Source organism: Fukomys damarensis, unplaced genomic scaffold (assembly GCF_012274545.1).
Source record: "Fukomys damarensis isolate Sample0158 unplaced genomic scaffold, DMR_v1.0_HiC HiC_scaffold_36, whole genome shotgun sequence".
NCBI lineage: Eukaryota > Metazoa > Chordata > Mammalia > Rodentia > Bathyergidae > Fukomys > Fukomys damarensis.
Window position 1 is genome coordinate 42,897,979 of NW_022900948.1, and position 10,216 is coordinate 42,908,194.

At 53.5% G+C, this 10,216-nt stretch overlaps 1 protein-coding gene across 1 annotated transcript; it reads left to right on the forward strand.

Annotated features, from left to right (window-relative positions):
- Positions 1 to 1,617: 1,617 nt before the first annotated feature.
- On the forward strand, positions 1,618 to 5,227 carry LOC104854928 (neutrophil gelatinase-associated lipocalin). Its single transcript, XM_010613643.3, has 7 exons — positions 1,618 to 2,025; positions 2,439 to 2,575; positions 3,563 to 3,642; positions 3,836 to 3,955; positions 4,325 to 4,426; positions 4,865 to 4,891; positions 5,006 to 5,227. Exons 1-6 carry the CDS (start codon positions 1,888 to 1,890, stop codon positions 4,882 to 4,884), a joined length of 597 nt encoding a protein of 198 aa, XP_010611945.1. The 5' UTR covers positions 1,618 to 1,887; the 3' UTR covers positions 4,885 to 4,891; positions 5,006 to 5,227.
- Positions 5,228 to 10,216: the final 4,989 nt, after the last annotated feature.

Here is a 10,216-nt window from a genome sequence, read left to right on the forward strand (position 1 = left end):
GTGAACAGGGCACAAGACATGCAAGGCCCCTGTAAGACCTGGCAAGAGAGACGGGCATGGGGCTACAGAGCTGGGAAAGAGACTCCAGCCAGGGCCCCTGCAGACAAACACCTCACACTAAAGTACTTTCTGCTGCAGGTGTCTGGGCACAGGTTGCCTCAGGATCCACTACACCCAAGAAGATACCATTGGTACCCAAGGGGCGTGGCTTCCTCCCCTCCCCTCCCCTCCCCTCCTCTCCTCTCCCCTCCTCTCCTCTCCTCTCTTCCTTTCCCCCAGATTTAACCTAGGCCTTTTGCACCGAGCTACATTCTCAGCCCTTTTTAAAAATTTCTGATTTTGAGACAGGGTTTCACTATGTTGTACAGGGTAAGCTGAAAACTGCAGTCTTCCTGCCTGAGCCTCCCAGAGTTCTGGGATTAGAGACCAGAGACACCCCGTCTGGACGAGGGGAGCTTTTAAGGTCTTAGAGAATCGTGGAGCTGGAGCCCCCTAGGCCCGGGAGAGGCTGGTCACAGGGCCCAGGAAGCTGGCCGGCTCCGGGGGCCACAGCTTCCCTCAGCTGCATGTTTCATCATCTGGCCCAGGCAGTGGGGTGCATGGAGGGGTGGCTGGTGTGTGTGGGAGTTGAGCCGCTTCAGCTTAGGACCCCCTCTAATGCCTCTGCCCCTAGGTCTGGCACCCCAGAGCCCAGCCTGGAGCCTGAGCCAGGACCTTTGGTAGAGCCAGTGAGTCCCAGATAAAGCCAGGGATTCTCAGTCCAACCGTAGGTCAGGCGTCTGGGACACTTGCCGCCCTCATGTGTGAGCCAGCTTGGGGAGACACTGCACAGGACCTTGGGTCCATCATTGCCTCCCTGGGATGCCGGCTCACCCCTCAGTGAGGAAGCAGCCTCCCTCAGGACAAGTCTGGGCTCAGCCATCTCAGGGACAGTCCTGAGACCCCAGGCTCGAGCCGCTGGGCGCCAGGGCCCAGGGATGGTGAGACGGAAGGTAGGTAGGTAGGTCTGAATGACCGCTCAGGGACGATGCCAAATCTCGGCACGCTGTGACCTGACCAACTGGTGTACACAGCAGAGTCAGCCTACCTTGCCCAGGGTAGGTGTCTGCTCCCGTGGTCCCCCTCCAGGCCTGGGTCTGCAGTCTGGGCTCTTGCCTCTGTCTCACACAGCACAGGTATGGCCAAGTACCTGCTGGGCTCACAGGAGACACCACAGTCCCAAGAGTCCCTGGGAGGGTTGCCTTCTTCTGCAGATGGAGGAGAAGGGCATAGGGCATCTGACCCTGCTCCAAAGCCTGGCCTGGGGCTCCTGTGAGGGCCAGGATCTGGGCTTAGCAGGCCCAGAACAGGTACCTTGTTCCTCCCTTTCCAGAACGTCCCCTGTCAGCCACTCTGCCCTTTCCGGACTTTTCCCAGAGCCAAGAAGCAGCACACAACCCGGAGGGGTGGAACATTCTTTGTCTTCTGCAAGTTCAGGGAAATGACTTCATTATACTTCCCCCACTCTGGACTCCCTGAGCTGCTGACCACAGAAAGGCCCAATGAGATAAAAGGAAGAGGCACGGGGGGCCCTTGGAGGGAGCCTTGTCCCTGCCAAATGTGGAGCTCTGGGACTGTCCCTCCGGTCCCCCATGGCCTTCTCCCCCTTCTACCTTGCACAATCCTGACCTGGTGGGGGGCGGGAGGAAGGGGTTGAAACATTGCCAACTGTTTTGCAGAAGGAGTTGCTGGCAATTGCCTCACACTTCCTGGATTTAGCAAAGGATGGACCAGCCCACCTGAGGGCGAGGCAGCAGCCAGGCGGCCCGTAAATAGTCCCCCGGTTGGGCTCCACAGCAGTCCACCTCCTTCTCCAACACCTGCCAGCCCAGCAGCTGTCCTGAAGCCATGGCCCTGGGTCTGCTGTGTCTGGGCCTCACCCTGCTGGGGACCCTGCAGTCCCAGGCCCAGGACACCACCCCAACCCTGATCCCGAGCCCGCCTCTGAGCAAGGTCCCTCTGCAGCCAGACTTCCAGGATGACCAGGTAAGGGTTTTTGGAAAGGCCGCTGCAGGCGGGGCCCAGGGGACAGGCACAATGAAAGCCCAGCGGAGGAGGAGCGGGAAAGGAGTATTCAGCAATGGTGTTGGTTGGTAGGAGCGGCGCCCAGGGAGTCCAGGCCCAGCGCATGCCAGGTGGGGAAGTCTTCAGTCCTGCCCAGAAGAGAAAACTGAGGCTCAGGAGGGCCACCAGCCACTCTCCCAGTGCCACCCGCCCCCGACAGTTCTGGGTTAACGCTTCACCCCAGGTCCCTCCTGGCCCTGGGGGGCTCATCTCCTACCAGCTTCTCAGGGCAGCCCCATCCCTGGGCCCTACGGCTCAGAAGTCCCAGCAGAGACAGCGAGGGATGGGTGGCTCTGGGGCCGTCCCTGGGCTTTGCCTGTCACGGCCTCTTACAGTTCCAGGGGAAGTGGTATGCCGTAGCTGTGGCAGGGAACGGATTTCAGAAAGAAAAAGAAAGCCAGTCAAACATGTACAGCGATACCTACGAGCTGAAAGATGACCACAGCTACAACGTCACTGCCACCCTGCTCAGGTGAAGCCACCACCTCCTGGGGGGCTCAGAAGCAGAATGGTGACCAAGGGGTGGCCAAAGCTGAGGGATGCTGTCTTTCCTCTTACCTCTCCGCACCAAAATCCATCGTCCTCCCTCCTTCTACCCTTCTCTTCCTCTCTCCTTTGTTTTTTCCTTTCCCCCTTTCCTCCAGCACTTGCGTCAGTATTCGGGAGTGGCTCCAGCACCGACACAGGCAGGAGGAACAGGACAGAAGAGGAGCAGGGACACTGGACCCACCCTGGGCCGCCCCAAGGCCTCCATCTCAGCCTGGAGGAAAGGGACCTTAGAGGAGCCAGCCTCTCACGTATGCTGGTGCATGGCTGGAATCGTGCACTAGCTCAGGGGGCTGAGGCAGGAGGGTGCCAACGGAAAGCCAGCTGGGCAGTTTAGGGAGATCCTGCAGGTGGGGAGAACCGGGAAGGTGTGGCTGGGCAGACCAGGCAGGGGATGACACAGGTGGGGCGGATGAGGCCTTGGAGGGGAGAGCCCGCCTCTCCTACCTGCAGCGAGTTCTGGCTCTGGCCACTGGGTGGATTGGAGTTGGAGGATCTGAGAATTGAGGGGCATAGTCTGGGAACGGCTCTGGGTGCAGGGGTAGGGTGGGTTCATGGGAGAATCAGGTGCGGCCCAAGGGCTAGGGCAGAGCTTGGCTTGGAGCAGCCTGGAAGCTCAGAGGAAACTGCCAGGAGAGATGGGAAAGAGGAGCAGCGAGATAGAGCAGGGCTCAGGGCCTGGGGTCCGTGTGTGGACAGCCTGCCCCGGGGAGGCAGCGGAGGAGGCAGTGAGCGCTGGAGGGAGGGTGGTGTGACCCCGCCGCAGACCACGCAGAGGCTCAGAGGAGAAGGCCCAGGGCCATGCTGTCATGGGCTGTGCTGGACAGGGCCTCACAGGCCTGCAAGAGCCCTGACCCCACTTCATCCGGCCAGGGGACCAAGTCTGTGTCATCTCCGCGTTCACCTCCCATAGGGGCCAGGCCTGTGACTACTGGATCAGGACGTTTGTCCCAAGTGACCAGCCCGGCCACTTCACACTGGGCAATTTACCACGTGAGTCCAGAGTAAGGGGAGCTGTGGGGTTGGAATTGGGGGTGCTGAGTCCTCCAGAAAGGGGACAGGCCTCCCTGCCTTCCACACAGCTGTTGCCCTGTGGGGAGAAGCCCCCACTGACTTGTCCTGGAGGAAAGGGACAGTCCCTTCTTCCTGGCCAGGGAAGGGATGACCCTCGTCTTTCATACCACAGGCTACCGTACAATACAGAGTTACATCGTCAGAGTGACAGCCACCAACTACAATCGGTTCGCCATAGTGTTTTTTCAGAAGACGTCCAGAAACACAGTGTACTTCAAGACTGTTCTCTACGGTGGGCCCTCCTTCCATCCCCTCAGGGACCTGGCTCCTGGTCACACATGGTGGGGGCGGGGATCCCTATCCCCAAAGATCCCAAAGTCTTTCTAGTTTGAGCTCCCCTCAGGGAGGTCTTTCCACAGATCCTCCAGGGAAGAGGGGTCCGAGGCCTCCTTCACTTACTGACAGCGTTTATGGAGCGAACCATAAACCAGGCGTGGTTGGGTACAAGTGTAATCCCAGCACTGTGGAGGCTGAGGCGGGAGGATTAGGAGTTTAAGGCCAGCCTGGGCTACATAGCAAGACCTTGTCTCAAAAATTAAAAAAAAAAAAACCCAAACCGCAGAGTCTTTCTGTCGCCCACTCACTGCCATGTTGGCCACAGGGAGAACCAAGGAGCTGAGCCCTTCCGTGAAGCGGCGTTTCGTCAACTTTGTCAAGTCTCTGGGCCTCAGTGATGACAACACCGTTTTCTTTGAGCCCATTGGTAATGAGCACTGGGGAAGAAGGGAAGGGGACGGGAGAGACTCAGTCCCCTGCTCCAGTCACGGGAGAGGCAGTGGCTCCTACTTGGAAGTCTGTGGGGACCCTGGCCCCAAGTGGTTCCCCTGAAGTTTAGCCAAGGCCTCCCCAGACCACAGTTTCAGGCCAAGTTTCCCAGTCTCAGTGCCCTGGGCCACTTCCTCTCCATGCCGTTGGCCTGGCTGTACTGGGCCACCTCCCCTGCCTCTGGTGCTGGCTCATTCCGGACCCGGGAGACGTCCTTTCTTTCAAGTAGCCTGGCTTGATTTAAGGGAACCCCTACATCCTCTGAAGCTGGGCCGGACTGGGCCTGAGCCAGCCAGGGGCAGTTCAGGGCTCCTGGCAGCCAGATATTCTGAGCCCACGCCCACCCCTGGCCGCTCTGATGTTCTCTCTCCCACAGACAAGTGCATCGATGGCTGACTGGGCAGTGAGTATGGCTGGGCAGGGGCTGCTGGGAGGCCAGGGCGGGTGGTCTTGGAGCTGCCTTTATTCCTCCCCTCCCCTGGCTGCAAACCCCATCTTTACTCTGCTGTCCCCTCAGATGCTTCCTGTCTCTACACCCCTATTCTTCCCGTCGCTCTGCCTAAAGTGCCAGCGGCCTGCTCCACCAGCTGCAATGCCCTAACAGAGCTGGAAGACCCTTCCTAACAGCGCAGTGCTGCCCGCCCGTCCTCCCCAAAGCCGCCCCACCGATAGAGCCCTCCTTGTCTGCTGAATAAACAGAGTCCCCGCCTCTGAATTCGTTTTCCTGGTCCCCTGGGAAGTGAGAAGGGTGAAGGGTACACGGTCACTCACACCAGCACCAGCACAGATTCTGCTGTCCCCAGAGGCCGGCCTGATATTAGGGTGCAGAGAGAAGGCACCAGGCAACGGGGACGCCAGGCTCCCCCGCCACCCCTGTCACCGCTGCTCGTCCTGAATCGGTCCTGGGTTGAACGGTGTCGAACTCCTGCCTCGACTGGGGACTCCTAGTCCAGCCCTGGTCCTTCCTGCCACTCACAAGGGCTGATTCAACTTCCTCCTAAAAGCCCCACCTCTTGATACTCACCTGGGGTCCTAGGTTCCAGGCGATGATTTGACAGGGACACACACATCCGAACCACAGCAGCGCCATACCCGATGGAGCTCTCTGCCCGTCACCTGGCCCGCTTGCTTGGCCCTTAAAGGACGGCCGGACTTGGGCCAGGGAGGAGCCTGGGAAACAGCAGAGTCAAAGGATGGAATTGCAACAGGGCTGGTGGAGAGGGTGGGGGTGATACCGTCAGAGACTGGGGCCGAGAGATGGGCAGGAACAGGTGAGGACGCCTCTACCATACTGGGCCGCACGTTTGCTCAGAATGGGGCCTAGGACTCCAGACACAGCTGATGCCTCGGCCCTGTCATCTCCTGCACACCTAACTGGTCATCAAGCACGGATGTGCCCAGTGCTGGCCACAGCTTGAAGATCTCTGCAGGGCTCAAGGGCGGTGAGGCAGAATGAGCACTGGACAGCAAGGCGAGAGGCATCTTGGCCAGGACAAGAGGGGAACTTTGCCAAGTACTTGGGCAGGGGGCACTGCTCATGGATTCTAGATTTAGTGAAGGCTGAGTCATCTTAGGCTAAGATCCAGGAGTTGCTGGGTGTATGAGTCAGTGCTCACTAGGGAAACAGACTTAATGTAAGGTATATAAATATATAAGGGTTTACAAGGCAGACTTACAATGGCTGCCCACAGAGCCAGGTGAGAAAGAGTTCAGAGGGGTCATCTGCAGACTGGAGAGCTGCAGGATCCAGTCAAAGGCTGAAGGCCTGGAGCTCACTGTAGCGTCCCGTGTGAGTCCCTATCAGGAGACTGAACTAACCCTAACCCCTGTTCTTCCTTTCACTTCTGCCCGAGGTGCCATCCGGGTGCCCCAGGGGGACAATGTCAGTGACGGAACAAGAGGACCCTTCATTCAGCACAGTGCTATGCACCATCTTGCCAAAATCTGCCTGATTTTGCAGCCCTGTTTGCCTGCTAATGGAACACAGTGGCCAGGTTTCTGAGACTGTGCTCCTTGTCTGCTGGGCCATGAAGGAAGGGGAGGTCAAAAAGGGGCTTCCCACCGACATAGTTCACAGGTTCGGCGGCCCCCAGAGCCCAGCTGGTTACTGTGCAGACAGAAGGCACAGGGCAAAGAAGACCCCAGGATCCTCCACAACCATCATCGCCATGGCTGCCATGGGTCCTGCCTGGGGGGAATATTGCTGTACTCACTTCCGATCTGACTGGGTACTCATGTTAAAATACCTGGGCTAGCTCCAGAGTTCCCCAAGAGGAGTGACCTGAGCAACAGGAGCACTTACCAGGAGGTATCCCATTCCTGCCCTTGGCAATTGGTAAGGGTTCCCAGACAGAAACGCCCCAAGGCTGGGACCTAACCCTCACCCTAACCCTGACTCCAGCCCCAACACTATTCTTAACCCTAACAACCAGCTGAAAATAGCACACATGTATTTTCTTCTGTTCTTGGGGACAAAGTTTAAATCAGACTCACTGGGCTGAGACCAGTGTTCCCAGGGCTGCGTTACTTGTGGGTCACTAGGTAAGAATCCCCTTCCCAGGCTTTTCCAGCTTCTGGAGCTGCCTTCTCTGCGTTCCTCGGCTTGAAATCTCTTCCCTTTTCTTCAAAGGTGCAGTGTAGCATAAACAAATCTCTGTTCCTCCCGGGTCCTCACTTTCAGGCAGCGGTCGTCAGCTGACCTAAATGAGGGATCTTTCTCTGAATTTCTTTGGGCACTAATTCAGTGGTCCCCACTGCTGCTCCGTCTGGGTCAGGGAGAAGAAGGCGGGGCTTCTCAAAGGCAAGCTCCATTTCACCCCCACCTTCCTGTCACCACCTGGCACATAGGCCAGGGCTGGCTCCCGTCTGAGGATGGCCCTATCCTCTCAGCATCCAAAGGGACCTCAGGTCACTGCTGCAGCCATGGGCCCCCCTGGTCGCTACAGCTACAGGAGTCCCAGGAAGTGAGCCACTGTCCCCTGGGTCACGAGCCTGACTCACAACGGAGCCCCTCGGTGGGATCACACCTCCAGGTGTCATCCAGGAGTGAAGCTCACTGGTGAGGAGACGTGGTGTTTCCCCCCATTCTTCACCAGTACATGGGATAGTGTTATGGTTTACATCTAGATGTCTCCCTAAGGCCTCCTGTGCTCGTAGGTGGGGTTTTTGGGAAGTGGCTGGATCATGGGTGTGAGATCGTAGGATTAAGGGTGATAACTGGATTAGTCCACTGGCAGGTTTAGCATAATCCTGGGTGTGGATCATGGGAAGCCCCGCCCTGGCTGGGGGTGGCACCATCTAATAGGTTTGAAGCCTGAATGGGTAAAAGGGAAAGGAAGGCTCAACGCTTGATGTCTCTGCCTGCCTTCCCATGGACAGCTTCTCCTCTGTGATTCCCCTCTGCCATGCTGCCCTGCCTTGGACCCAGCAGAGTAAGGACTGAAACCTCTACAAACTGTGAGTTAAAATAAAAATTTCCCAATCAAGTCTAGAAGTCTTTTGACAGAGTTCTTTGTTTGACTGATTCAGTAGAGTAGCTGGATACAAGGTAAATACTCAAATATTAGTATAGCCTTTTTGTACACTAATAACAGTCTCACTGACAGTGAAATTAAGGAAACAATCCCTTTCACAATAGCATCCAAAAAATGAAATATCTAGGAATCAGTCTAACAAAGGAGACAAAAGACCTCTACACTGAAAACTGTAGCACTCTGAAAAAAGAAATTGAAGAGGATATCAGAAAATGGAAAGACATTCTTTGTTCCTGGGCAGGAAGAACCAATATAGTGAAAATGGCCATACTTCCAAAACTGCCATAAAGATTCAATGCAATCCCTACTGAAATCCCAACAGTGTATTTCATAGAACTACAGAAAATAATCCAACAATTCTTTTCAAATCAGAAGAGCCCTAGAATAGCAAAAGAAGTTATAGGCAACAGAGACATGGCAGGGGGTATCACAATTCCCAACATGAAACTATACTACAAAGCCACTGTGATAAAAACAGCATGGTACTGGCAAAGAAACAGATCTGAGGGTCAGTGGAACAGATTAGAAGATGCAGAAACAACTCCTGACATACTCAGCTACCTCATCGTTGACAAGGGAGCTAAACACCCTCACTAGAGAAAGGATAGACTCTTTAATAAATGATGTAGGAAAAACTGCATTTCAACTTGTCAAAGATTAAAACTAGACCTGTATCCTTCACCATGTACTAAACTAAAATCCAAGTGGATTAAAGATCTAAATATTAAAACAGAAACACTAAACTTGCTGGAAGATAAGTTAGGTAGAACTCTTGAAGATATCAGCATTGGAAAAGACTCTGTGAACAAGTCCTCAGTAGCACAGGAACTAGCACAAAGAATCAACAACTGGGATCTCATCTTTTTAAAAGGCTTCCGGACTGCCAGAGAAATCACAAGCAGAGCTAAGAGACAACCCAAAATGTGGGAAAAAGTTTTTAACAGCTATTCTCCTGACAAAGGTCTGCTATCTAGAACATATGAAGAACTCAAAAAAACCAGACTCCCCCAAACATAAAGACCCAATTCAGAAATGGGCATCTCAAATGAACAGACATTTCTCAGACAAAGAAGTAGAAATACTAAATAATCATATGAAAAAATGTTCCACATCACTGGTCATTCAAGAGATGAAGATGAAAACAACACTGAGATTCCACCTCACCCCAGAAAGAATGGCTGCTATCATGAAATCAACCAATAACAAATGCTGGTGGGGCTGTGGGAAAACAGGAACCCTACTTCACTGCTGGTGGGAGTGTAGACTGGTGTAACCACTGTGAGAATCAGTTTGGAGATACCAGTTTTTGGGTTGGGTCTTTAAATTTAGGAGGTCTGATTTTTTTTGGTACCAGGGATTGATGGTCTGATTTTTAAAAGTTCTTTATATATTCTACATAGTAGACCTTTGTCTGAGGAAGAGCTAGTGAAAAGTTTTTCCCACAATATGGGTTGTCTCTTCATACTACTCGTCATTTCTCATGCTGTGCAGAAGCTTTTTTTTTTTTTTTTTTTTTTTTTTTTTTGTACTGGGGATCGAACTCGTGACCTTGTGCTTGCAAGGCAGGTGGCAGAACAACTGAGCTAAATTCCCAGCCTCCAGAAACTTTTTAATGAGAAGACATCCCACTTGTTGTTTGTGCTAGTTCACAGGCAACTGAGATTTTGTTCATAAAATCTTTTCCTACACCAATGTCTTCAAGAGTTCTACCTAACTTCTTCTAGCTAGTTTAGTATTTCTATTTTAGTACTTAGATCTTTAATCCATTTTGATTTTAGTTTAGTGCATGGTGAGAAATATAGGTCTAGTTTTAATCTTTGGCAAGTTGAAACACAGTTTTTCCAGCACCATTTATTAAAGAGGCTATCTTTTCTTCAGTGAGGGTGTTTGGCTCCTTTGTCAAAGATGAGGTGCCTGAGTGTGTCTGGAGTTGTTTCTTCATCTTCTAATCTGTTTCACTGGTCCTCAGGTCTGTTTGCCAGTACCATACTATTTTCATCACAGTAGCTTTGTAATATAGTTTCAAGTTGGGGATTGTGATACCCCCTACCTTGTCTTTATTGCTTTTGCTATTCTAGGTCTCTTCTTGTTACAAATGAATTTTTGGATTGTTTTCTCAAGGTCTGTGAAGTATGCTGCTGGGATTTCAATTGGGATTACATTGAAGTACATAGCAGTTTTTGAAGTGTGGCCAT